Source organism: Oryx dammah, unplaced genomic scaffold, assembly GCF_014754425.2.
Source record: "Oryx dammah isolate SB20612 unplaced genomic scaffold, SCBI_Odam_1.1 HiC_scaffold_2, whole genome shotgun sequence".
In the NCBI taxonomy this organism is placed as follows: domain Eukaryota; kingdom Metazoa; phylum Chordata; class Mammalia; order Artiodactyla; family Bovidae; genus Oryx; species Oryx dammah.
Genome location: NW_024070186.1, coordinates 194077921 through 194104848, shown reverse-complemented (window position 1 = coordinate 194104848; position 26928 = coordinate 194077921). Strand labels below are relative to the sequence as shown.

At 48.9% G+C, this 26928-nt stretch overlaps 1 protein-coding gene across 7 annotated transcripts in view; it reads left to right on the top strand.

The window, feature by feature from the left end:
• Positions 1-1372: 1372 nt before the first annotated feature.
• LOC120880122 (transformation/transcription domain associated protein) overlaps positions 1373-26928 on the top strand; it is a 90157-nt gene continuing 64601 nt past the window's right edge. For 5 of the 7 annotated variants that reach the window (XM_040263291.1, XM_040263310.1, XM_040263266.1 and 2 more), the window contains exons 1-20: positions 1373-1474; positions 3595-3752; positions 4158-4207; positions 8627-8737; positions 9765-9869; positions 10818-10901; positions 11650-11706; positions 13295-13420; positions 14991-15068; positions 15261-15349; positions 16172-16268; positions 17034-17172; positions 18419-18497; positions 19090-19324; positions 19915-20281; positions 20369-20466; positions 20897-21091; positions 21938-22129; positions 24294-24459; positions 26155-26411. In XM_040263291.1, the coding sequence (XP_040119225.1) occupies positions 3653-3752; positions 4158-4207; positions 8627-8737; positions 9765-9869; positions 10818-10901; positions 11650-11706; positions 13295-13420; positions 14991-15068; positions 15261-15349; positions 16172-16268; positions 17034-17172; positions 18419-18497; positions 19090-19324; positions 19915-20281; positions 20369-20466; positions 20897-21091; positions 21938-22129; positions 24294-24459; positions 26155-26411 (2625 nt within the window). In that variant the 5' untranslated portion in view covers positions 1373-1474; positions 3595-3652. Of the gene's footprint in view, positions 1475-3594; positions 3753-4157; positions 4208-8626; positions 8738-9764; positions 9870-10817; positions 10902-11649; positions 11707-13294; positions 13421-14990; positions 15069-15260; positions 15350-16171; positions 16269-17033; positions 17173-18418; positions 18498-19089; positions 19325-19914; positions 20467-20896; positions 21092-21937; positions 22130-24293; positions 24460-26154; positions 26412-26928 lie in introns of those variants that run through there. The other 2 variants (XM_040263283.1, XM_040263301.1) reach the window with 2 other exon arrangements.

The following is a 26928-nucleotide window of genomic DNA, read 5'->3' as shown; positions in this document are numbered from 1 at the left end:
CTGACCTAACTCTAGGTCTTTATCACATGCAACTAAACTGAAACTTATCAAAGGATTTGTCTACAGCTGCTTCTTTCTTGATTTACCCCACCCCCACCCCCTGCAAACAATATTAAATGACCTTGGTTAGCACACTGGTTCTAGCCCATAGATTTTTTGACTTTTCTCAACTTTAGACCTCCTGCGTTTTGGGGGTGGTGTTGGTAGGAGCAGAGAGGATTTTGCTTGCAAGTGGACAACTTCTTTCATAGGGGAAGGAGTGTTCTAACTCACTTTATATCTCCTGGGGCAGAAATAATAGGCACCAAGTACCAATGCATCTATTTACAATCCCAGGCGCTTCAGCTGAGGCTTGTTCTTGAGAGGCAACGTTAAACAAAAGCAAGAAGCATGTCTCTGAACAGGATATCTTGCAGGAATTGCAAGCTCTGTTTATTACCAGGTGTGAAATGTATCCCTCTGAGAAGGGAACACAAAGATTTTGGTGAGTTAATGATGATGGGGGGTTTGGGGGTCACGGGGAAGTACTGTCAAAAAAAAGGAGGTGGAGCCAGGTCACGGAGCAGGTGGAGGTCGGTCAGGTCATCACTTGGCGCTCTGTGCATCTAACACGCTAACCACACGTTTCCAGGAATAGCTCATCGTTCAACCACTCTCAAAGATGGGAGTCTATAGGTGAGATCCGATGGTACGTTTCTCTTCCAGGACCTTTAGGTCCAGCCCACGCCAGGGCGCCAGGGCCTTCACTCCCTGTTATCATTGCTCTGGTCCAAGGCTTCCGCCTCGTCTGAGGTCTAGCCTCAGGGTGATGGAGCTGCAGCAACCGACCAGGCCAGCCACCTCCAGGCAGAACACCTGGGCTGCCCTATGCTTCCAGGGTTTCCGTCCGTCTGCAACCTTTGTCCTTCCCAAAGACCCTCCTTACCTCCTCCCCCTCCCCGGACTCAGAAGGACCCCCAGGACGCCGGCGAAGGAGAAAACCCCGCCCAGCCTGCCACGTTGGGGTTGGCCTCTTCCTGGGCCCGTCCGCCGCCTGCTAAGGGTGCCCCCACCGCCCCCGCTGCAGCGCCCCCCGCAAGCGTCCCTCCTCCCCAGCTGCCTGGCTCCGGGGAAGCCATTCAGGGCAGAAAGAGCCCAGAGACGCCGGTCACCTGCCTGCCCCTCCCTCCCGGGCCGGCAGCCCCGCCCCAGCGGACAGAGGCTTAAAAGCGCCGGGCCGGCAGCCCCGCCCCAGTGGACAGAGGCTTAAAAGCGCCGGTCCGAGCCCACCCGGGCGTGACGCCCCTCCCCGCTCCCGCCGCCCGCCCAGGCCGCACCCACTGGAGGGCGGTGCGCCCGGGCCTAGTCCTCGGGCGGCCGGCGCGGCGGCTTTAAGCGGGGGCGGGACTGCACGCCGCGCGGCGCGACGGAGACGGGGACTCGGCCGGGGGCTTCTGCGGGCCGGGGCTGCGGGCGGCCGGCCGCCGAGGTCGGGGTAAATGCGGGGACCAGGGCGGGGCTGCGCCAGAGGGCGGCGGAACTGCCCCGGGAGGCGCGCGCGCGGCGGCGGCGGCGGCGGCGGCGGCTCCGGCGGGGCCCGGGCGTGAGGAGGCCTCTGCGGGCGCGGCAGCCCGCGGAGCGACGGAGAGAGGCTCCGAGCGCCCTTGGAGTGCCCCCGCACCGCCCACCCCCCACGCCGGGGCTCAGGCCGGGCGGCGCGGCCGGCGGGGCAGCGGGGCGCGCAGAGCGCGGGACGGCGGAGGGCGAGCGGCGCGGGGATTGGCCCTCGGCGCGCGCCGTAGCCCGGCGCTGGGAGGGGGGCACCGGGCGTCCGGGGACGGCGACCCACGGAGCGGAGCCGCGAGCCGTTTGAGGCCGGGGCGAGAGGAGGGCGGGCTTGGGGGTCCCCGTGTCCCCCCCGTACCCCCGGGCCGGCCGCGCCGCTCTCGGCCTGCACGCAGGCGCCTGGCTCGCCCCGGCCGGGCGCACGGAGCGAAGGTAGCGGCGTCGACAGCGCCCCTTCTGGCCCGGCGGGGCGGGGCCGTTTGTCGCGAGCGGGCGCGGCGGCGGCGGCGGCTCGGGGGGCTGCCCCCACACCCCGAAACACCCCCACTCCGACCCGCAGCCCCGAACGTGGGCCGGGACTCGGCGGCGGGACCCAGGCCAGGCTCGGACCCTCGGCCTCCGGCTCTTGGAGCTGCTCTCCGACCCTCAAGGCGGGGATGGGAGGTTTTCCCCTCAGGGGCGCCCCCCAACTCCGGGCCCGGGCAATGGGAGAATTTGATGCCTTCGGTGAAGAGGGTGGGGGGATTCGAGCCTTTTAAAAAGTTTGGGCACGCACGCCCCACCCCGCTCCCCGAAGTTTCTTGGGCACGGGGAGGCCGTGACCCCGAGTCTCGGGTCCCCCCTGGGGTGGGGTTCGGGGTGGGGAAGTGAGGAGGAAGCCCGAAGTCGGGTCTCGTCTGGCGCGGCCGGCGGGATCCCCTCCACCTGGTTCCGCTTAGTGCTTTCTCCTGCCTGGAGCCTCGGGCCGGAAGGGGCTCTCTCTCGGTCTCTGGGGGCGGGGGGATGGTCCCCATCGCTTGTGGGGCGCAGAAGTGGGAGCTGCAGGGGAGTGTAAGCCGGGAGGCAGGGCCGTGGAAGGGCCTGCAGGGGAGTTCGTGGTGTATTTGTTGAAGGAAGAAAGAAAATCGAGTCCTGAAACTGCACCTTCGTGCAGAGTGAAACGAGCACGGTGTTCACGCAGGGAGGATGGATAAAAGCAGGTGCACCAGGTTCTCTCGGTAGGGCTCAGTGCAGGAACCAGGTCTCCTGTTTTTCCACCTGGAGTTGCAGTGCTCAAAGTGTGGTCATCCACACCTGTTTCCAGCTCACTGGGATGCTTTTTGGAAGCACCTGTGCATTCATCCCAGGAGTGTTTCCTGAGTGCCTGACATGTGCCCGGGTAGGAACAAAATTGACAGCTTCCCAGGGCTCCTCTCTGCCTGGTGCTTGGGAGACCACCTTTGGTACCTGCTGATTTTACTGCACAGTGAAGTTGGGGCCACCCACAGTGGTTCCAACCACAGTCAGCTGGTGACCGCATCCGGCCTGGTGGCTGCTTTTATACAGCACAGAAACTGAAAATGATTTTTACAGTTTTTTTTTTAATAGTTGGAGGGGCATCAAAAGAGGAATAATGTTTCATGGTACAATTTTCAAGTGAAATTCAAGTTTCAATGTCCATAAGTCAAAGGTTTATGAATTTCATGCTCATTTATTTGCAGGTTGTCTATGGCTGTTTTGTGGCTATAGCAGAGCTCAGGAGTTGTGACAGACCACAGAATCCAAAATATTTACTGTCTGGCTCTTTACAGAGAATTTGCTGACCCCTCGCCTAGGAAAAGATGGACATACTCTAGGAAAGAAAAGCATCTGTATATAAAAGTCGTGTTTAGAAATGAATAGAACGGACTTGGTAACTTTTACTTTCCAAAAAAAAGCAGAGGGAGTCATGTTGTTTTCTGAATTAATGGCAAAGTATTTAGATTAACACAGGCATGTAGATAAGATTTTCCTAGAGACTGTGAATTTATGCTCTCAATAAGTTAGCTAATCATGTGCTTCTTTTCGTAGGCTGGGTGAACTCATGGACATACTTTTCTCTTGAGAAACAAACTAACTAAAAAGAAAAATGGCATTTGTTGCAACACAAGGGGCCGCAGTGGTTGACCAGACCACTCTGATGAAAAAATACCTTCAGTTTGTGGCAGCTCTCACAGATGTAAACACACGTGAGTTGATCCTTTTTGTCATTAAGAAATGTGTTGATGTGACCCTGTCATCTCTGTTTAGATGATGCCCACACTGAGATAAGTAGTAACATTAACTTTTATCCTAACTTTCCCATTCTCTGCCTTGTGAAGAAGCAAAGTGATGAGCATTACTGGCTGGAGCTCCAAAGAGGCATGTGTGTGTGTGTGTGTGTGTGTGTATCCTTGTCTGTGCATGCACATGTGTGTCTGGGAGTACGAATGCGTGCGACTGGTTGTAGGGAACTAGTTACCTGCCTGCTTTTGGACCATGACAGTCAAACTGATAAGATCTGATTGCTTCTCTTAAATTATTAAATCCAGTAATTTTTAGGAAAACCCTTAACATAATTTCAACTACCTGACCATTTGTTTTGTTATTTACAGCTGATGAAACAAAGTTAAAAATGATGCAGGAGGTTAGTGAAAATTTTGAGGTATGAGCTTTATATTTTTATACCTTTTCATTTTGAGATAGATACGTGTGCTTTGCTACAGTTGCCTTGTTAGTCTTTTCACTAGTCACCTAACAGTTGTATTCTTGGTTCATGTAATGTGTTGTATTTCAAAATTTAAATTTGAAAATCTGTACAGCGTTGTCCACTGTCTTCACACTAGTGATAGTGAGCCCCAAACAGTTTTGAAGAATGTTGTTTTGTTTAGCTATTTGGCCTTTTTTTCACTTTTCAAATACCATATACCTCTCCTAGGCGTATGCTTTCAGAATACACTCAGACTTCTGTTGTAGATTTGCTATGTTAGGTAATGGACAGTATGTTACTGTGTGGAATGAGTGCTGGCTTTCAGTTTTGGCTCTCCTGTCTATAACTTCTCTGAGACTCGGTTTCTCTCTTCTGGGTCTTACATTCTACAGCTTTATATTTTATACTGGTCGCTCAGATTCTATTCATTTTTCTTCCATCTTTTCCCTCTTTGTTCTCTGATCTGTCCTCAGATTCAGTGGCTGTTTTTCTGTCATCTCCAATCTCTGTGATGCTATTTTAAAATTTCAGTTTATTTGTATTTTTTAATTTTAAAGTTTTAGTCACTGTACTTTCTGTAATTTCCATTTGGTTCTTCTTTAGATGTCACTTCTCTGCAGAGATTCCTCATTTTCATTTATTGAGACCATATTTTCCTTTTATACTTTGAACGTATTTATTATAGTAACTGCTTTGAAGTCTCTGCTAAATATAAAATTTGGGCTGTATCAAGATTGGTTTCTGTTGACTCTGGGTCACGTTACCTTGCTTCCTTGCATATCTGGTAGGTTTGATTGTAAACCAGATGTTGTGTGTGAAATGTAGGGGACCTTGGTTCTCTCACCTCCCTTTGAAGAGTTGATATTTGTACTGTAGTCAGCAGTGCAGATGCTGGCCGATCTCAGTGAACTTGTAGAGGTTTGGTTTTACACTGTGCTCGAGAGGATCTGTGGAAAGCCCAAGGGGTTTCCCAAGTCCCTCTGACTTGGTAGGCTTCAACCTCTGAACCCCATCTCGGTGTGGCTCTCACTGGAGATGGATTTTAGACTCTGTGGGTTGGGGCTAAACAAGGCCTTCCTCGGGGGCGTGGTCCTTCATCAGCTGAGTGTCTGAAGTGTCTCCAGGTGTTAAGGTCTTTGCACTGTGTCGAGGCTGGACCCCCAGTATCCTCTAACGTTGCTAGACCTCTGACATCTCTCTATTTCTCAGTTCTCAAGCCTCCACTCCCTGGCAAGCCTCAGGCAGTCTTACCTTCCCTCACCAGAAGTACAGCCCAGTGCTCTGTCCAGAACTCTGGGGAGACCATCCACACCCCCATTCTGTAGTTCCTTCTCCTTTGGGGCTTTGCCCTGCAGATTCCAGCCACTTTGGCTGCTGCAAACTCTGTGTTTGCTCCTCAGCTCAGCAGGACCACAGTGCTTACCTTGGGCTCTGGCCTCCTGAGCCCACTCAGGAAATGGGACCCAGGCAGAGGGTCGAGGTGGGGTGCGGATGGTGAGTTCCCCCTCTTCTGGAGATCACGGCCTTGCTCTGCCTCTGATCCAGCGCCCAAAACTGTTATCTATATTTTGTCCAGCTTGACGGTTAGTCTGGTGCCAGTCAGTCTCATAGGCCAAAGAGAAAGCCACTTTCTTGGTTTTAATGTGGGGATGGTAAACCTTTCTCACAGAGCTAATATGATTATTAAGAACAAAATGTTTCCTAGTCTGTCATTTGAATCACTAAACATGAGATGAATGTTAGTGGGATTGAATCCGATACCTTACTATCTATAGTAATGGATGGTATTTTTGTTTGGTATGGGAATTGTTTGGTTTTGTTCTGTGTTAAATAGATGTTTTTAAGAACGTGTTGCCTTGTACTGAGGTGGAAAAAAAAATCCTGAGATATTTAGAGATTGAATGAAAGGGCTTTCTCTTCCATTATTAGTGCAAACTGTTAAAAAAAAGAAAACACCGAAAAGAGAGGTGGGAGTAGAACAGGAAAGGCCTGCATTCTGCATCCTGTGCACAGAACCACAGCCCTCAGAGGTTTACCTGAGAGGCTGAGACCACGGCGCCGCCTGCGATGCTGCAGGAGTGGCAGGTGGGCCGGGCCTCATGGGCACAGGGGGCTCTTCCAGTGAAGTGTCTCATCCCTTCCTCTCCTGTTGGCAAGAGTCTGGCAGTTAGCAAGTCAGTTCCCACTTTGGTCTCAGATGCATCAATTAAATTAGCAGAATGAAAAGCACTTTGGGCTTTTCCAAATAATGCCTTTTGAAATCTATCTGATAGACATTTAGCTTAAATGAAATTCAGATGACCGAGTCCTTCAAAGAATGAAACACTTGGAATTCTAAATTACCACCACTCCTATCCCAGAACTAAATATTTACATGAAATGAGTGAAATGAAGACTTCGCAAGAGTTTGAGGAATCTTAGAAATTCATTTCATTAACCACTTAGGGATAAGATTCCAAGCAAAGTAAGTATCACAGGGGCTGTCTCTCCTAACAGAAAATAGAGAAACATTCAAGGTAGAAATCGTGGAGGACATTCCTGTGGATTGAAAAGCTGTGGGCTGAGTTGAAATCCTGGCATAACTGAGCAACCTGTTGCATCTGTCCTGTGGGAGAAATTTGACACTCAAGATGCTTTGAAGGCTGTGGAATCTGGATGCTGTGGGCTGATGAGTAGATGACCTGGCTTTCTTGATAACCTCGATAATGTTCCAACTTGACTCTGACCCTCTTTTCCTTGAATCCTTGAATGGGTGTGTTTCATAAAAGTTAGATGTTGGGGGTGAAAAGTGACAAGCACAGTTCTTGTCCCCCATGGATTTGCAGACTGCTGCCAGCTCCTGGGGGTGCCCCCTTGCCCAACGTGCTGCAGGCTCAGAGCCCCTGGAGTTGAACTTGGCCCTGGGAGACTAGCGCTCGGGTGTGTATTCCAGGAACAGTGGCTCTGTCCTTGTTCCTATGGCGAAACACAGTTTTCTGTGTTTTGCCTGTATTTCCTCCTTCATAGATTCCTCAGGCAGCAGACAACCCTGGACCTGTGTCCTCTCCCATATCAGTATCTGCAGCGCCAGACACATTTAGTTGCAACCCATGGGCTTCTCAGACTCACGATAGTAAAAGTCCAGTGCCTCCCTCTTGTACAGCCATCCCTGCCACGTGGAAACTTTAAAAAGTTCTCATCAATTTGTGCCTTTGTGTGTGTTTTTCTTAGAACCTTTCCCACTTTGTCCCGTGGCTGACCCCTGCTGGCCTCTTAGGGTTTCATAGCCACATCCCTTCTTCGGAGGGTGTTCTCTGCCGTTGGTTCCATCCAGTTAGTTAGGCCTCGCTGGTCAGGTTCCCTTAGTTGCCAGCCCAGCGCTTCCCCCATCATAATTTCGTGTGATCAGATCGTTTCTTGATTACCTGTCTTCTCCACCACACTGCTGCCTCCCCCGACTCCAAAGACATGAGCTCTACCTGCCGCCTTCCTCATTTTATCCCCGTTGAGCACGTGATAGGAGCGTGTGTTGAATGTGCAGGTGAGGCCTTCAAGGGGAAGAGAGACTAGCACTTGGGTGTTAGATACTTGTAAGTGGAATCCATTTTCCAGAGCTTTGTGACTCTGACAGTCAGCAAGGTCTGAGCTTTGTTTTTTTTTTTAATTGGTGAAAATGGACAAAATACTTAGAGAGTCATGGTGAGGATTGAGTGAGAAAGAGTAAAAGGCACAGGGGAGCTGTAAATGATAACGAAGGGACATTGAGCCTTTACCATAAGTAGTGTGGAAAGCTTTACTTGTACCAGCTCGTGTACTCTTCACATGGTTCCATAAGGCAGGAGATGGGAGCCTCTTCGCAGGTGGGGACGCTGAGGCCCAGGAGGTCAGGTGCTTGTCCCAGGTTTATACTTGCTGAGTGGGGCCGGACCCTGCCCTGGTCGCCATCTGACTTCACTGTCTCCAGACCGCAGTTTCATTTCCTAGTTTGCTTTTAACACCCGTGATGTTCGTCTAACTCATATCAACCTAACTGATCAGCTAGAATTTTAGATTTTAGTGTGGTCAGGCCCCTCATTCTCCAGATGAAGAGACTCAGATCAAGTCTCCGTAGAGGGTGGCAGAGTCAGCCCCGGCAGGCTGCGAAGTGAACCTTCTCCACAGCATCCACTTTTCTAGGCTGAGCAGTAAACGTTGGCATTTAGTTCTCTTGAAGTGGATTTCAGAAGCAGCAGGCAACTTATTTCAAATGATGTTATCATTAAAGCATCTGAAAGTTTTAAAAATTGCTAGCAGCTCTCCCAGAATGTTTCTCGAGATGATGGTGACATGTGAATTTGCAACAGAACTATATGTACACAGACCTTAACGGGGGTTTTCTTTTCTTTCCGTGATTAGAATGTGACCTCCTCTCCTCAGTATTCCACGTTCCTGGAACATATCATCCCTCGGTTCCTTACGTTTCTTCAAGATGGAGAAGTTCAGTTTCTTCAGGAGAAACCAGCCCAGGTAAGCTGTTCCGGAGAAGAAGGTGCTGCTGCAGGGCCCCCAGCCCTTGTGAATGAAAACAACTTGGACACCTACGGCTGCCCTTAGAAATGAGAGCGGTGTTGTCAGATAAGGGTCCCTTTGCCCAAGGCCGTCGCCTCCTCAGGTAGATGTCTTGGTTTTATTTCCTCGTGGCCATCTGACCGTTTACCCTCTCCACACTCGCTGACCCGCGCGCATGCGTGGGCTGTGTGTTGTAGCCGAGTTCACCCGTATATACAAGTGAGGGGAGAATACCACAACCCCCCGCACGCCTGGTGCCCAGCTCTAGCCTCACACTATCTTCAGTTCCTGTGACTCTGCCCAGTTTTATCTATACCCCGCCTCCTCTTTGCACCTCCCCCACACACTTTGACCTTGATCATTTTAAAACAGCCCCGTCATCTTTTTTTTTTTCTATAAATGTTTCAGCTTGTATCTCTTAAAAAAGAATTTTAAAAATTACCACAGCTCCAGTGAAAGTGAATTGCGGAATGAAACATTCTTGTGTGGTGACAGCTCGAGATGTCCCTCTGAGCTCCGTTCAGGTTCTTAGTTCTGTAGACAAAATCACGAAAGCTTGGCACAGCCTGCGATACGATTAGCGGTTGGGTCCGAGGTAACTGGACAGCTCGTCCCAGGAGCTGAACTGAGATCATGCAGGGAGATGGCCAGTGAAGTTTCTTTGGTGTTCCGCTTTTTTGTCTTAAATTCACACCCGCTGCACTCACTAGTGTCCTTCTGCTGGCAGTGATGATGAGGTGTGAAAGAAAATTTGGCTTACTTGACTTGGTACACAGCTACAGAAATACAGAAAATGCCAGTTTGTAGTACATGCTTTGGATTACATTTAAATGATTTGCCGCACTGTTTGTAGAATGGGCTCCATCTTGTAGCATGGTGGCTACCAGTGCTGGGGGCAGGCGTGTGGGACGCTTATGGGATGCAAAACATGATCTTGGAACTCTTGGAAGGGTTTCGTATTTACACCTTTGTTTCTCTTCAACAGCAACTGCGGAAGCTTGTTCTTGAAATAATTCATAGAATACCAACCAATGAGCATCTTCGTCCTCACACAAAAAATGTTTTGTCTGTGATGTTTCGCTTTTTAGAGGTAACTTTTGAGAATTCTTTTCATTTAGCCACTTTGAAAGCTTTTAGTGATTTTCTTACAGTAAAATCCTGTCTGTAAACAACGGTTTCTCTTTCAGTAAAATTCTGTTTCACAAATAGAAATTTTCTTAACTGCCTGTGTTCTCCCACTTTGCCAGCCGGATTACTAAGAAGGATTATTAAGTGAAGATCTTCCTTGGAGTCACTGGGGGCTTGACTCGACATGGTGGGTGGTGGCTGGCAGACTCTGAGCTCGGGGGCCACTGGCCTTGTGCCTCTGTGTTTGTGTGTCAGGCACAGTAGGCACACGGTCACCATGGAGAGTTGCTCAGATTCTTGGGTTAATCCATGTGGTACCTACTCAGCTAGCTTCTGGAACCGTTTTCTTGCTGTCCTCAGTCTTGACATGTTTAGCATTCTGTCACGCTTCTGGGCCCCTTGGGAAGATGAGCTTGGGAGGACGTAGCGTTGGTCTCAGGTCTTGGCTCTGCCGTGTGTTGGCTCTGCCACATCAGCCTCATTCCTCTTGCCCTGCGCCGTAGCTGCCTCTGTTAGGATGTGGATGACACCCCAACTCCCGTGATGTGTGTCGTCTTAGCACAGGGCCCAGTGCACGCGGGGTGCTCAGCTATTGTTCTTCTGGCAATCCTTGCAAGCAGGGAGACGTGTCTGTTGTTAAGACCTTGGTTTGTAGTGTGACTTGCTGGTTACTCATCTGCTGACTCTGGCAGAACCTGCCGGTGGGTACCTTCAAGTGGTCACCAGAGGCCACAAACACGACCTGTCTGGGTCAGCTGTGTTCTGTGGGTTTATCAGCTTTCTGCAAATCACATCTAAGTGGGTTGATGGAGGGTGTATATGCAAAAAATGCTGAGGAAATACTCTTTACTCTTTTCAGTAAGTTAAGTTTTCAGTGATATAACTCTTCTAAATGCTTTTTTCTTTTAAGACGGAAAATGAAGAAAACGTTCTTATTTGTCTAAGAATAATTATTGAACTACACAAGCAGTTCAGGCCGCCCATCACCCAGGAAGTAAGTGTTTATTCTGATGGCATTTATGAAGTGTACTGACGGATTCCTTCTGCTGTGCGAACTTTTCACTCTGAATTTCCTTTCTTCTTTTTCCCACCTTACGTGTCTGTCTGTCTTGTAATTCTACTGTGGATAACATATCACATCCTGATTGTTTCCCTTGCTTTATATGTATGTGTTTTCCCAATCATAAAGAATGTTCTGTAAAGTTAATTTATAATGGGTATATAATAATCTTTTACAGTTTCGGATATTTAGGGTATGTCAAAGTTTTTATTTCATGACCGTAACCTAGTATTTGTGTACAGTTCAAATTACTTTGTAGACTGAGTTTGTAGCAGTAGGACCCCCAGGTCGCAGGTGTCACGTCCTGATGCCTCTGAGCTGGGTTGCCCCACTGGTGTCCAGAGGGCTTCAGCAGCCTGTGAACCTCGGTGCAAGGGAGTCTCCCCGGCTCACTCCCTCCAGCTCGTGCTGTTACTAGTTTTTGAAAGACAGGAGGTGGCATTTATTATCATTTTCATTCCTTTGCTCTCCCTGAATTAGAAAGCTTGTTTTCTGTTTATCAGTCTTTGCTTCTTTTTCTTTTTTTGGTCTGCATGTTCACACTCATTGCCTATTTGTATCTTGAGTCTGGCATTTTTCTTGCTTGTTTCATGAGATCTTATATATGGAGACTATTGATATTTTTCTTACTGTAAGCATTTTCTGTTTACAAATATCTTTATATTGTCTTTTTTTTTTGTAGATTCATCATTTTTTGGATTTTGTGAAACAGATTTACAAGGAGCTTCCAAAAGTAGTGGTATGCTGTTTTTTATATTATTTTGAATTTATCATTTATATTTATGCCTTCCTTATTCCAAAGGGTTGAAAGAATAATTGGAGGGGTGCTAATTTTACAATGAGAAACGTTTAGTTTAGTCAAAATCTAGGATGATAAATTGTTGCTGTTCAGTTACTAAGTTGTGTCCAACGCTTGTGGCCCCGTGGATTGCAGCATGCCTGGCTCCCCTGTCCTTCACCATCTCCCAGATAGCGATTGATAAATTAGCCACTTCAAAAAGAGAGTCTTTTTGGTTTCATTGTTTAAATACTGCATTTTTACATAAAGCAGTATATTTTTATAGAAGTTTTGTATCACAAAAAGGAAAACAAATTGTCCATAATTATCCTTTTACTTGTAAGCAACCATCGACATTGCTGTTTCGAGTTTCACTTTGTGCTTTGTAGAGATGGTTTGCACTCGGTGTTAAAGCTTTTGAGGGAGTGGTGTATACTTGCAGCATTTTTCTGTGTTATTAAAATTTTTCCGTATCTTGAAAGAACTGTTTCTGAGCAGGGCCGCCCGTGTTCAAGTGTGTGGAGTGGAAGAGGAGCGCCCCTCGCTCCCCGTTCCCACCCCCCACTGCAAGGACTCGCTGTCACAGTGGGGCACATCCTCCAGGGCTCTCCCTTTGGCCGTCGTAGTTCTGAGCGACCGATAACTCTGCCGTGTTCGTGTACTCTGGCCTTCTCCCCGGTTCCCCGCATTTTTCAATTCCTTGCTACCACCAGTAATGCTGTCGCATAAGATCATTGTGCATAAATGTGTTTGTTTCAGAGTTTCTACTGTAAGGGTTTTCTTAAGCTTGAATTTTTAAAAAATTAACAGATGGTAAAATTGACTTTTTGTTTTCTAAGGATTTTAATCTGCTGCTGCTGTTCAGTTGCTAAGTCATGTCTGACTCTTTGACCCCATGGACTGTAGCCCACCAGGCTCCTCTGTCCTCTACTGTCTCTTGGAGTTTGCTCAAATTCATGTCCATTGAGTCGGTGATGCTAGTAGTGTATAAAACTTACATTGCCTTCTAAGTTATCGAGTTATCATTGTGTCAGCTACTGTTTTGATCAAAGAGCTATTTTTCATACGAAGCTGTCTTTTTTTTAACATGCAGCCCAAATTCCACTGAGAACTAAGGATGCCAGTGAGGTCCTTCCTGGCTTTTTAAAATGTCTCCTGGACTTTGCTTCTGTTGCATATCTGACCTTATTTAGGAGACTGGGAAGTTAATTCAGTAGGGACCAGCTCCTGGTTTCTTATCACTAGAGAGCTGGGTTGCATCCTGCTCCACTGAGGTAACAGTGCAACGTGGCACACCTTTCCTCTTCCGTCAGCCAGGAAACACTAGTAGAGAGTGCTATGGGCAAGTCTGTTCTCTGTTGTCGGAGGTGGAGACTGTGTTGTGTTATCTTCATGGCCCTGAAGGAAGGGGCCTCCTAGTACTGTGGGGTTGGTGTTGCATACATGGGCAGGACATTGAGCGTCCCTCCCGCCCCACGTCAGGCGTGTTTTATTAAGAGGAATGTTGTGTTTGACTTTAGAAAAAATGACTTCTCTTCTTTTTCTGTAGAACCGCTACTTTGAAAACCCTCAGGTGATCCCCGAGAACACCGTGCCTCCCCCAGAGATGGTCGGAATGATCACGACGATCGCTGTGAAGGTGAACCCTGAGCGTGAGGACAGCGAGACAAGAACAGTACGTGTCTCGGTTGTTCTGCTACTAGCTTTGCTTGTATCCATGTCTTCTCCCCCGGTGGAGGAAGCCTGAGGTCTTGACTTTTTAGACCCCTAAGCTTTTTTATTTTTTTTTCGTAAAAATTAAACACATGGAGGCGTTTAAAATAAGCAAATAAATGTGTGTGCACACAAAAGAGCCTCACTGATTATGCTCTGTAGGTGTGCACGTGAATTGTCGCTCACTATTGATGCAGAGACACTCAGAATCGTGGTGGAATCAGAGCAGCTGACCCTGCAGGGGACCCTGGTCTGTCCTTAGCTTCCACAGAAGTGAAGTCCCTTTAAACTACATATAAACCTGGAGTTCAGTGCCTGCCCGTGTGGGCTCTGGGGACAGAAGTTCTAGAATGTAACAGCTCCACCACTTGCATTTCCTCATTGTAGGGAAGCTCATGAACCATGAATTTTGTGACAGTGACGCTGTTATTTTCTGCAGCCCGTGTGTTAAATCTGTAGCACTGGCCACACAGGGAGCACGTGTTGAGTGTGCGCTACAATTGTGTTTTGTGATGAAGTCAAGAGAATCATCTGTGCGTGTTCCACTGCAGTGTTTCACAGACTGTTTCAATATGAGCTGGGACAAATGGGAGACTACATTTTAGTTTACAAGGAACAAAGCTGTCATTTCTTTGCTCTTCCCTGAATTAGAGACCTCTGTCTGTCAGTCTTTGTGTTTCTTTTCCCACTTCCCTTTCCCTATCCATTCATTGTCCATTTGTGTTTTTGAGTCTGATATTTTCCTCACCTGTTTGAGATTTTATGTATTAAAAGACTATTTTTTCTTATATTTATTGTATTTTTCCTGTTTATAAGTACCTTTGAATAAAACTAGGCACGCACGTACTTCTTACTGTTTTTCTTTTGAAAGTGAGGTGAAAGTGAAAGTCACTCAGTCATGTCCTACTCTTTGTGACCCCATGGCCTATACTCTTTGTGACCCTATGGCCTATACAGTCCATGGGATTCTCCACGCCAGAATACTGGAATGGGTAGCCTTTCCCTTCTCCAGGGGATCTTCCCAACCCAGGGATCGAACCCAGGTCCCCCACATTGCAGGCAGGTTCTTTACCAGCAAGCAACCAGGGAAGCCCAAGAATACTGGAGTGGGCAGCCTATCCCTTCTCCAGCAGATCTTCCCGACCCAGTAATTGAACTGGGGTTGCCTGCATTGCAGGCGGATTCTTTACCAACTGAACTGTCAGGGAAGCCCATAACAGATTTAAAAAAAAAATTTTATTTTTTCTTTTTTTAAATTTCTCCAGTGAGTTGAATCTCTTTTTGACACATTTTCTTGAGGATTTTACTACAAGTGATGACATTGTAAAATATAAAACCCTTTACATTGAATGATAATTCTTGTGCTTTGTTTTCAAAATATTTTGCTTCTTTCACCACAGATAATTACAGAGACGAGTCAGTGTTTTCCCTTCCCTTTATTTCGACCGGGTGGCGCTCAGCCGTGGGACACTGATGGGGCTATATTAGGTGCCAGGGTGGTGACCGCAGTCCTCTATATTCCTCTCTTGCAGCATTCCATCATTCCCAGAGGATCGCTTTCTTTGAAAGTGTTGGCAGAGTTGCCCATCATTGTTGTGTTAATGTATCAGGTATGCGTATTTTCAGTAGCTTCCGGGGTTTAAGGCTTCTCATTTTACACTTTACACACCCGCTTTTCTGTGGCAAATAGATGTGTATGTTACACGTGTGCTGAGTAATGAGTCTCAGTGTCTTTGCTATGCCAAATTAGTTCGCTATAAGCAGAGTGAAAAAGCATGAGAATCTGATGTGTTTGCTTTTAGCTCTACAAACTGAATATCCACAATGTCGTTGCGGAATTTGTGCCCCTGATCATGAATACCATTGCAATTCAGGTATCTGCACAAGCCAGGTGAGATTTCTTGGCCAGTGACGTAGCCGACCACCATAGCTCTTTAACCTAAGTGGCACTGTGCTTGCTGTCGTCATTTGTGAAACAGGAAGCTTAGATAAAAGTTTGGTTTAACTTGTATGCATTTGTGGCTTTCTGAACTTACATTTTGATGCTGATAGTAATGGTTTTTTCATCCCTTGTTTCGGAAAGGTGATGTGCCCCCTCTGTCCTTGGAGTCATGTAAATTTGAAACTATCGTTAGGGCTTCCTGTCCTGATTTCAGCTCTGAGATGCTCCAGGCCGCCTTGCTGTCAAGCCTGTTTTCTTGCTGCTCCTCTTAGCATGAGAGCTAGGAGGCCCTTTTACCCCATTACCCTTAATCAGTGACTGGGCCAGACCCCACGAAGCCTCTCAGCAAAGCGTGTTCTCCGACTTGGGGGCATTCCTCCTCAGACCCTTACCACTTGTTTCTTGACCTGCGGCCTGTCTGGCTCTGACTCACTCGAGGGCAGGATCTAAGGGTGGATCCGCGCTGAGAACCCCTGTGGCACAGGTCTTTCATTACTCAAATAGGTGCCTGCCTTGGGGAGCAGGCAGGTCGGTCTCCCATTGACTATTGGGGTTCAGGTTGTGGCTGCTGCCCAAGGGCCTGGCAGAAATGCCTGCTTTATGTCTTTAAGGCCTCTTTATGTTACTCAGAAGTGCATAAAATTGTGGGCACGTTGACTGTTGCTGCTGTGTGGAAAGCAACCTTCTGGGCTTGGTAATTACTGTAGGTGATACAATATCACCTAAAGAACTGAGAGCTAATGTTGTTAATTTTTATCACTTCTCACTTAGGCAACATAAACTTTACAACAAGGAGCTGTATGCTGATTTCATTGCTGCTCAAATTAAAACGTTGTCATTTTTAGCTTACATCATCAGAATTTACCAGGTAAGTTCACTGACCTCTGTTTTAAATCAGGTTTACTGAGACATAATTTACAAGGAGTAGAATTCACCTTTTGTGGGTGTAAAGTTCGCTGAATCAACAGATGCATACCTAACCACCAACCAGCAGATCAAAATACAGAACATTTCCATCTTCCGAAAAATTCCTCTTACACATAGTCAGTCTCATCCTCCCTGTCCCTGGCAAACACTGGTTTGTCTTCTGTCCCCATAGTTTTTTGACTTTTCCAGAATGTCAAAGAGATGACATTTTTATATTAGTAAAAAAAATCTGAATTAGATGCTGTTTGATATTTTGGTCAGCTTGAGTTATCGTGAATACCTTCCAGAGACACCTCAGAAAGCAGATGTGACTTGAACTCATTCTGAGCTGATTAAAGGTGTCATTTGTGGCTCACGTCGATGGGATGACTGAGTGAAGAATTTTGTTTTTTTAACTTCGATGTTTATTTCTCCCTCCTTCCCTGTAACAGGGACCTTGTTGAAAGTTGAAAAGACGCAGAAAATAAAAAGGGCCTCCATGATCCCATTGAACTCCTGTGTCGCCGCCTCTCCCAGCAGGGTGGCAGGGCGCAGACTGACTCGACCAGGCAAATGCTTGTTTGTTAGGCCTGTTACTTTCTGAGGGTCCTCTGAGCCAAATTTAGTCCTAACTCAAATTTTTTTTGTTTAAAAATTTATAAAACTTGGATTTTTCTCAGCAGCCGCCCACCAGTGTAACTGCGTTGCTTTCCTCTCCCTGGTGCAGGAGTTGGTGACTAAATACTCTCAGCAAATGGTCAAAGGAATGTTACAGCTGCTTTCAAATTGTCCGGCGGAGACCGCGCACCTCCGGAAGGAGCTGCTGATCGCCGCCAAGCACATCCTCACCACGGAGCTGAGAAACCGTACGTCCGCCTGGCCCCTGCGAGCGAGCGAGCGAGCGAGGGCTGGGCCGTCAAGCCCGGGGCTTCTGGCTCCGTGGGCCTTTCCCTGGTTTATTGCTAGTCTGGCTGTGTTTTCTGTCCTGGGTCTATGTCTGCCTTCTTCCCTCCCCTCTTTCCCTCTCCCCCTCGTCTCTCTCTCTCTGACTGCCTCTCTGTTTCACCTGCCACCAGGGTTCTTGCTTTAGCTCGTCAACAATTTCATAATTAATGTGACAATCTCCTTAGCCCAGTTACCGTCTGAGTAGCTCTCAGTATGTCTCTGCCTTCTGACTGCCTATCTTTTGACACTGCAGATAGCCATTTGCTTTTTCTGACAGAGCCAGCGAGCTTTAAAAGATGAGAGGAAGACTGTTTTCTTTCTCCATGCTGTGAAATGATGAACAGTTTTACATGGAATGTCTTAGAAATCTGTTTGCTGAAGTGACTGAGTCGCGTCTGGAGTGACTAACTTTCGGTTTTCCTGCCAGCTGAGTAATAGTGACTTTGGAGGTGTGGTGGGGAGCCACGCAGCGGGAGGTTTGTCCTTGCTGAAGTGCTGACGGATTAGAAATCTTTCTCATCCGTGTTCGGTCACCTCTGATCCAGCAGGCAGGGTAGATCTTTCCCAGGCACTCTTTTGGGGCCGTGAAGCTTGGTTTTAGTCTTGTTAACTCTACAAAGAACAACAGGTTTCTAAGACACTACTCTCCGAAGTTAGGTTAAATGTTAGACTTGTTGAATTCAGCTTTTAGAGGCTGCTGCTTTTTTTCCTTCCAAACAAGATTTTGGATATTTATTTTGAAGTCCATTGTTAGTTTACATAGAGAAGTATCCTTATTTCTCCATGATGACCAACCTTAAGATCTTTAAGAAGGACAACTTCAGGGCAGTGGATAAAGGGACAGTTAGAGACTACCGCCCCCTTGGGTGGTTGTTGCCAGCTTTTAAGGACCCTGGACTGACCTGAGTGAAGCACTGGGGCAGGTTCCCCGCCAGGGACATGAGGCGCATGGTTTATCTCCAACACTGATTTGTGTGAGGCGCGTGGCTGGCGTGACCCAGCAAAACCAGCATCTCAGACTGAAGCATTGTGTGTGCCTCCTCCTCCCCACTTTGCCAAATCTGGGTGGCTCGCTGGTGCAGAGCAGCTCCTGTGAAAGTACTGTTAAGGGACTTGCTGGCCACCTGGCTTGTTTGGTGACGGAGGCAATGGATGTTTGTGTTCCAGAGTTCATTCCTTGCATGGACAAGCTGTTTGACGAATCTATTCTGATTGGCTCAGGATACACCGCTCGGGAAACTCTCAGGTATGATGGTAAAGCCGGCGCTGGGGCCGGGGATCCAGCACTGTGTCAGGAGCGTCTCCACGAATGTGGGCTATGGGCCTTTCCTCTCCCGTTGGATTGAGAATTACAGGAAGTTTCGGAAACGCCTTGGTTTGCTTTATGTGTCTTGGCTAAATCAGAGTCGCTGTCTTGATTTACACTGTAGGTAGAACTATATGACTAGTGTTAAGTATTTTGTTTTGTAAGTAGGAAATGTGACGCATGGCCTGTAAGTTACCAGTTGACAGGCTGTTCGTGTTTGAGCAGCAGAGCGCATTCAGGGCAGGGCCCAGTTGTGGGTGGTTCTGCTCAGGCTAACCAGGCGCGATGGTATAAACATGGAGGTGCACTTAGGTGCATGAAGGTAACCATCTTTTTCAACTTGGAAAGTAAAGATTTTAGCAATAAGACTGGAGCCTCTTAATCTCATAGCTGGGAGGAGGTAACGGGGAACCCGAGACCATGTGCAGTGTGCCCAGGCCAGCCATCCCGCCGCCGGGGTCCCTGGGGGCGGTAGAGGTGGAGGCCCGCAGACCAGGCCGGGAGACGCGCTAGCGGAGGTCTCTGCCCGCAGGCCCCTCGCCTACAGCACGCTGGCCGACCTCGTGCACCACGTCCGCCAGCACCTGCCCCTCAGCGACCTCTCCCTCGCCGTCCAGCTGTTCGCCAAGAACATCGATGATGAGTCCCTGCCCAGCAGCATCCAGACCATGTCCTGCAAGCTCCTGCTGAACCTGGTGGACTGCATCCGCTCCAAGAGCGAGCAGGAGAGTGGCAACGGGCGGGACGTGCTGATGCGGATGCTGGAGGTGCGGTGCCCTGCGCCCCCGCACGACTCGCGCCTTCAGCCCCGCCCGTCGCTGTGTGCTCACCTGAGTGCTCTACCAGCAGTTCATGGGCCGCCTGGTCGCCAAACTGGGGCCTGGGTGTTTAGACTCCCTGGGTGCAAGGCCCCGCTCCCTCATCACCTAGGCCAGGGTCCTGGGGCGGGATGCTGGACCCTCGTTGCTGGCCTGCTTGTCCCCTGCCCGGGACAGCTGCGGGCTGCCTCCTAGGACTGTCAGGGCTGAGGGAGGCAACCACGGGCACGCTCAGCACTCTGCTGGCGGGCAGTCTGGAGCGGTGTTTCCTGCGATGCTGTGTAGCCCCGCGCTCCCTTGTCCGTGAACATCTCTAGGGAGGTGTCTGGTGCCGGGTCAGGGGTGGATCATGGAGCGGTCCCAGGGCATCAGACCGGTCACCACCCCCCCTTCTCCCCCGGGGAAGTTCATCTAGTAACTTGGGAGGGGAAACAGCGACTCCAGCAGGTGGCTTGAGAGTGTGTTCTGTTCTCTGGACGGGTGCTGGGCCTGGTGAAGAGAGTGACTTGCGTCTGCCTTCCACTTTCCCTTCCTGACAGGTGTTTGTTCTCAAGTTCCACACCATCGCGCGGTACCAGCTCTCTGCCATCTTTAAGAAGTGCAAGCCTCAGTCTGAGCTCGGGGCCGTGGAGGCGGCCCTGCCCGGGGTGCCCGCGGCCCCTGCAGCCCCGGGCCCGGCCCCTTCCCCAGCCCCTGTCCCTGCCCCTGCCCAGCCGCCACCCCCGCCGCCCACCCCTGCCACCCCCGTGACCCCGGCCCCCGTGCCGCCCTTTGAGAAGCAAGGCGAGAAGGACAAGGAGGACAAGCAGACGTTCCAGGTCACGGACTGCCGGAGTCTGGTCAAAACCCTGGTCTGCGGCGTCAAGACCATCACGTGGGGCATAACGTCGTGTAAAGCTCCTGGTGGTAATCCCGCTCCTGAGTCGCTTTAGACCCTGCTCTTCCCAGAGGAGGTGGTGTTCCCAGTAACTTACTGTGCCCTCTCTCTTCCAGAAGCTCAGTTCATTCCCAACAAGCAGTTACAGCCCAAAGAGACTCAGATTTACATCAAGCTTGTCAAGTACGCAATGCAGGCTTTAGATATTTATCAGGTAAGGCAGCGCCCTCAGGCTAGGCTCCTCTTAGAATTAAGATGCTAGTGACAGAAGGGGTCTCACAGCCTGCTGCCGTTCGGGTGGTCTGCAGTATTGATGTCCCAGATTGAGTTTGTTCTCTAGCACAGGGCTGCGTCGATGGTGAGAATTCTCCCGTCAGTGTATTTTGAGGGGCAGATGGTATAAAGGGAGTGCAGTAGAAATAAGATTTAATTTTACTGAATTTGTTGGTGCTAACAACGGTTTTGGGTTTTTTTTTTGTTTTTTTTTTTTGCAAATTTTAGGTGAGAATAGAGAATTTAGAAGATGGGGGTGGGCAGTAGACATTTGCTTTCTGATTCTCTTACGTGCGCCCCGCTGATGTGGTGGTGTACTGGAATACGTTCAGAGACGCGGTTTTGATTCCCGTGTTTTTCCCCTGCGCAAGGTTCAGATAGCAGGAAGTGGACAGACGTACGTCCGAGTAGCAAACTGCCAAACCGTGAGGATGAAGGAAGAGAAGGAGGTGCTAGAGCACTTCGCCGGCGTCTTCACGATGATGAACCCGCTGACCTTCAAAGAGATCTTTCAAACCACAGTCCCGTATATGGTGGAGAGGATCTCAAAAAATTACGCTCTTCAGGTATGACGCTCCCTTCTTATGTTCTTTCAACACGTGTCGAATACTCGGTGTTCCTTTTATTTCTAAGTAACGTGCCTAAGGGTAGTGCTTGTGGAGCAAAATTTATAGAGAACTGTTCATTTCAGTCGCTCAGTTGTGTCCGATTCTTTGAGACTCCATGGACTGCCGCACACGAAGCTTCCCTGCCCCTCACCAGCTCCCTGAGCTTGCGCAAACACCTGTCCATTGAATCAGTGATGCCATCCAATCAACTCATCCTCTGTCGCCCCTTCTCCTCCTGCCTTCAGCCTTTCCCAGCATCAGGGTCTTTTCCAGTGAGTTGGCTCTTGGCATCAGGTGGCCAAAGTATTAGAGCTTCAGCATCAGTCCTTCAGTGAATATTCAGGACCGATTTTCTTTAGGACTGACTGGTTTGATCTTGCAGTCCAAGGAACCCTCAAGAGTCTTCTCCAACACAGTTCAAAAGCATCACTTCTTTGGCACTCATCTTTATGGTCCATAAAGAGAACTGTTAAGCCATAGTGAGAAAAAAAAAATTGTTTTCAAAAGCTCAGGGTATTTTGGACCAGTTCCTTTCATAGTAGAAATTAAGTATGTGTTAGGCATAGGCTCTTGGTACTTGAAAGTGAGGATGAAATGACAGATTTGAGTTCTTCAAGTGACCTGTCTGTTCCACACAACACAATACATCGATTTTGATGGCTTTTTTATCTTTCGGTGGATAATTCGTGTCTGGGAGTGTCTGATACGGATTTGACTTTGTGATTTTGAAACGTCGATTGCTTTTTCCTGGAGCCGCTTCGTGGACAGGGTGACGTTTGTCACGTGTGTGTCTCGTTCTGACAGATCGTCGCCAATTCCTTTCTGGCAAACCCTACTACCTCTGCTCTGTTCGCTACGATCCTGGTGGAGTACCTCCTGGACCGCCTGCCGGAGATGGGCTCTAACGTCGAGCTCTCCAACCTGTATCTCAAGCTGTTCAAGTTGGTCTTCGGCTCTGTCTCCCTCTTCGCAGCCGAAAACGAACAAATGCTGAAGGTAGAGTCAGACCCAGCCCGCGCGTTGTGTTTGGGGTTTTTTTTTTGTTGTTGTTGTTGTTTCTCAATACTTTTCATCTTGAGCAGAAACCAGAGTGGCTCTTTATATTTTCAAACACAATAATATTAAATTAATAAATGCTTACAACCAGTTGGAGCCAAGTGTGGGAAACACTGCAGGTGTTTTAAAGCAGAGCTGCTCCTGGTTGCCTGCCGACCCAGGATGAGCACGTGAGAACTCTCACTCGCAGGGCTTGTCAGTAGTCTCGGCACCACTGATTTTTCATTTTCGAAGTCATTTCTTACATGAACCACACAAGTAGGGTAGGAGCACATCGTGTTCTTTTTAGAAAAAAAAAAAATCGGGTGACACGAAAGAATAGGAGAGGAGAACATCTGACCTCCCAGACCCGACGAGAACTGCTGTTGAGCAGCTGCCATCGCACCCCCTTCTTGCCCGGCGCGTCATGTCTGTGTTCGTACCTTCTTGCGTTCGGTGCTCAGACGCCCCGTTTCAGGCCTGTTGGCTCATTTCCCTCTGAATCAGGGACTGCAGCCAGCTTGTGTCCCTGTATTAAGGCCGTCCGGGAGGGGTGTGTTTCCTGGCGCACTCCTCTGCGCGACGGATCCTGTGCGTGTCGTGGTGTCTCTTCAGCTAGTTGATTCCAGCAAACGGCAGAAGCCAGCGTGTGCTTATGGCAGCCACTGAAGGCAGCGCGTGCAACAAAAAACCTTATCAAAATTCTCTTCTACTGACGGCAGGCTATTTTAGTTTCTGCAGAAGGCTGAGTATTACCAGTTCTGTCTGAAGAGAGATGTTTTCCTCTGGGGGGAAAGTTTGAGAATGTAAAGGAGATCCATTTTCTTCTGAAGTAAATGTGACATAAAGCACCAGTAATGTGTGCTTGTGTGAGAGTTTCCTCCACTTTTTCAATTACGTAATATTTGGTTATCAACAACCTTGACGTTACTTTTGAGTTAGTATAAAAAGACAAACTTTCAGAAAGATGTAAAATATTTGTGTTCTTTGTCCACATAATTTAATATCTTCAAATAATTCAATTTTTGCCAACCTCAAGGACAACTGTATAAACCAGCAACCAACAAAAAAGAGAATAAAACCCTAACAGACAAGTCTAATGATGAGGTGTCTGAATATTGTTCGAGAGATGTTCAAAGAATAATTTGATAGAATGCTTTGTCTTGAGACTAATAGGGACGATTTATGTGTAAAAGAAAAAAATCATGCCATATACAGTTACAAATGGCTATACTGATAGTTTGCAGTTCCCAGTTCACTGTAAATGCGCCTGCAGAAAAACTTACATCAAACTTAACCTGTTAAGTGTCAAAACTAGGATTTGAAATACAAGATAAAAAGCTAACCTGTTTTAAGCTATTCATTAAATTTTAAGCTAATAAAATGCTTTTTTGAAGTAAAATACGAACAGATTTTTTGATCAAGTCTTCTAAAATGTTATGATCTCGAACATCTTTTGAGGCTCTTCCCAACTTGGTGTGTGTAGTGTGTGATTGGTAGTGAAGTTTTGGTGCTTTTGGGTTGCTTTTTGTATTTTGATGGTTATTAGGAGACCGGCTTCTTTCGTCTCATGATTATTTAGTCTTAGGAAGGGGAGGGACTGTTCACAAGAACTGCAGAGCCAACAGGCCCTCCAGGTCCTGCTGCCAAGTGTCTGTGCAGCATCGCTTACCTATGTGTTAGTGGTAAGAAAAAGTGAAGTGAAGTCGCTCAGTCGTGTCCGACTCTTTGCGACCCCATAGACTGGGGCCTACCAGGCTCCTCTGTCCTTGGGATTTTCTAGGCAATAGTACTGGAGTGGATTGCCATTTCCTTCTCCAGGGGATCTTCCCAACCCAGGGCTCGAACCCGGGTCTCCCGCATTATAGACAGACGCTTTACCGTCTCAGCCACCAGGGAAGTCAGTGGTAAGATAGGAACCTAGTAAATGCTTCTTTCACAGCCAAACTGGGTGGAAAGCTACCTGTATTTTAAGAGAAATTAATTTAGTCAAATAAAAGTTGGAAAGGTTCTCTTTGGTTTTTCTTTTTGGAAAATTCATCAAGATGACCTTCCCTTCCTCCCTTTGTGCAGTGAACCCTTCTCCCTTCAGAGCCTGTTAACCTGGTTTTTCTCCATCCCGCAGCCTCACCTGCACAAGATTGTCAACAGCTCCATGGAGCTCGCCCAGACAGCCAAAGAGCCCTACAACTACTTCCTGCTGCTACGGGCCTTGTTCCGCTCCATTGGGGGCGGGAGCCATGATCTCCTGTATCAGGAATTCCTGCCTCTCCTACCCAACCTCCTGCAAGGTCAGAACAGTGATCCCGGCTGCCGTTGAGTCTTGTGTGCACGTGTGGGTTCTGGCCTTGTTTGCTGGGGTTCCTCCCCTCCACCCAGTCATGGTGAGGGGACGTGTGTGTGCGTGTGTGTGTGTGTCTCTGTGTCTTCAGCTTTAAAGGAGTGAGTATGTCTCCCTGCTCAGAACTGATTGCGAGTGGGAAGGTCTTTGTTGACCCCAGTTAGGACGTTTTTGTAGCATTTGCGAAGCAGTTTTAGAGAGTAGTTTAGTAAGGTCAGGGATCTCTAGACTGAAGGAGGACAAGAAGGCAAAAAAAGTTATAAAGCTGATATAAGCCCTATATATAATACATAAAAATACATTAAAGTATGTGTTTTTAATTTAGTTGCTGAGGTGCATAGACAGGATTCTTTCATTCCTGGGCATTAGGAATGCTTTCAAGGCTTACAGCCAAAGGGCAGCTCGAGTCCAGTGAATGTTCACAGATATGAACTGAGTGGACACACTGTCCTAGGAATGTTTTTTTTTGTAACGGTGAGCTCTTGGCAAGGGATTGAATCTTCTGAGAGAAGCCACTTATAGCATAATGTGCCCAGAAGGTACCTGGGGAAGCCTCAAGCACGTTGAAGGCAGTGTTAGTTGCCCAGTCGTGTGTGACTCTGTGTGACCCCATAGATGGCAGCCCACCAGGCTCCTCTGTCCTTGGGATTCTCCAGGCGAGAATACTGGAGTGGGTTGCCATGCCCTCCTCCATGTTGAAGGTAACGTGGCCCTAAGTCCCCCGGCAGGTGCTTAAGGAGGCCCGTAGGCGGGCTGTGTTGTCTGTATTTGACCCTGGCTGCAGGCCTCCCCAGCCTGCGCCCCCTGCTCTGATTGGTCTCACGGCCCCACCTGCAGTCTTCCCAGCCTCCCTTCTCTGCCCACCTATTTTGTTCAAGCACATCCCCTCCTGGGACCTGGGCCTGGTCCCTCTCCTTGTCTGCCTTCTCCTTTGGGTTCTGAGTCTGGTGTGACTGCTGAGTGTTGCCTCGCCTCGTAGTCCCTCTTTCTTTAGCCTCAGCTGCCTGGGACGCACCTTGTTTGGGGGTCGCTGTTCCCTGCTTTTCTCTTCCCAGCTGTCTCTCAGGTTCTGTGGGCAGGTCCACATCTGACGTTTTTTAGGAGCGGGGCTCGGTAAATACTCGGTTACCCTCCTTAAAGAGTGTATGGGGCTGTGAGTTTATAAGAAGGAAGCTCCTCTCATTTACAAAATCGAGTGGATTTTTTTTTAAAGTTTATTTTAAAGCATAAACATCAGCTGTGGTTTACTAGAAACCTGAAATGACATGCAAGCTTGTAAGCCTCAGACTTGAGATCAACACGTCACGTGGGAGTCGCTTTCTTTCTAGATTGGGCTTATTCACGGGAGAACATGATGTTAAATACCTTGTGTAGCATTAATTAGTCCTTAACGTTAGTTCAGTCCCCGTTAACTAATACTCATCACAACCTAACCTGATTGCACACAGCCTGCTGTTGTGACGCGGTAGATGGAAGAGGCCTCGGCTGCAGTTACAGGATAGGTGCAGCAGGTGTAACCGAGGCGTGATTCTGTCTTGAGGCGGGTGTTGACAGAAAGAGTGGCCGGTTATCCTCGGCGCTCCCGGGGTGCGCGTGGGCGGCACCGTCCCCTGCGTGCAGGGCTCAGCGTGCCGACGCCCCGCAGGGCTCAACATGCTGCAGAGCGGCCTGCACAAGCAGCACATGAAGGACCTGTTCGTGGAGCTGTGCCTCACGGTCCCCGTGCGGCTGAGCTCGCTCCTGCCCTACCTGCCCATGCTCATGGACCCCCTGGTGTCGGCGCTCAACGGCTCTCAGACGTTGGTCAGCCAAGGCCTGCGGACGCTGGAGCTGTGCGTGGACAACCTGCAGCCCGACTTCCTGTACGACCACATCCAGCCGGTGCGCGCCGAGCTCATGCAGGTGAGTGCGTGTCCCCGTGCTGCCGGCAGAGGGCACCGCGGGCCCCGCCTCCTCCCCGAGGAGCTCGCCTTGCCCTGCGCTGGCTCGCGCTCTGCTGCACTACCGACGGCGCCTCCGCCTGGCTGCGTGAGGCTGCTGGCCTACGAAGTGACGTGGAGAAACGCCACGTGCGTCGGGCGGATACTTGTTTTGCAGCATCGCTCCCCTCCCCCAGGGCTCCCGCAGCGTCTCATCCTCGTGAGGTTGATCGCTTGGGAAGGCAGGCGTTACCTGGCTACCGCTGTTTCCAGGGAGATGCGCTCTCTTTCTGGGGGTTCACAGTGCAAAGGTGCACGCTTGTTGTAGAGAGAGAGCCGTCCGGCCCCCCCGGAGGAAACAGAAAGAGAGGCTTGGAACCCATGTTACGTCTCGTGGTTCTTCGAGCTCTCTGTCACGTGGGGTTTGTCCCCTCGTGGTTTGCTGAGGGTGACAGTTTGTACGGTGGTTGGTGAATGTTAGAGGTCAGGGCTGACTTACT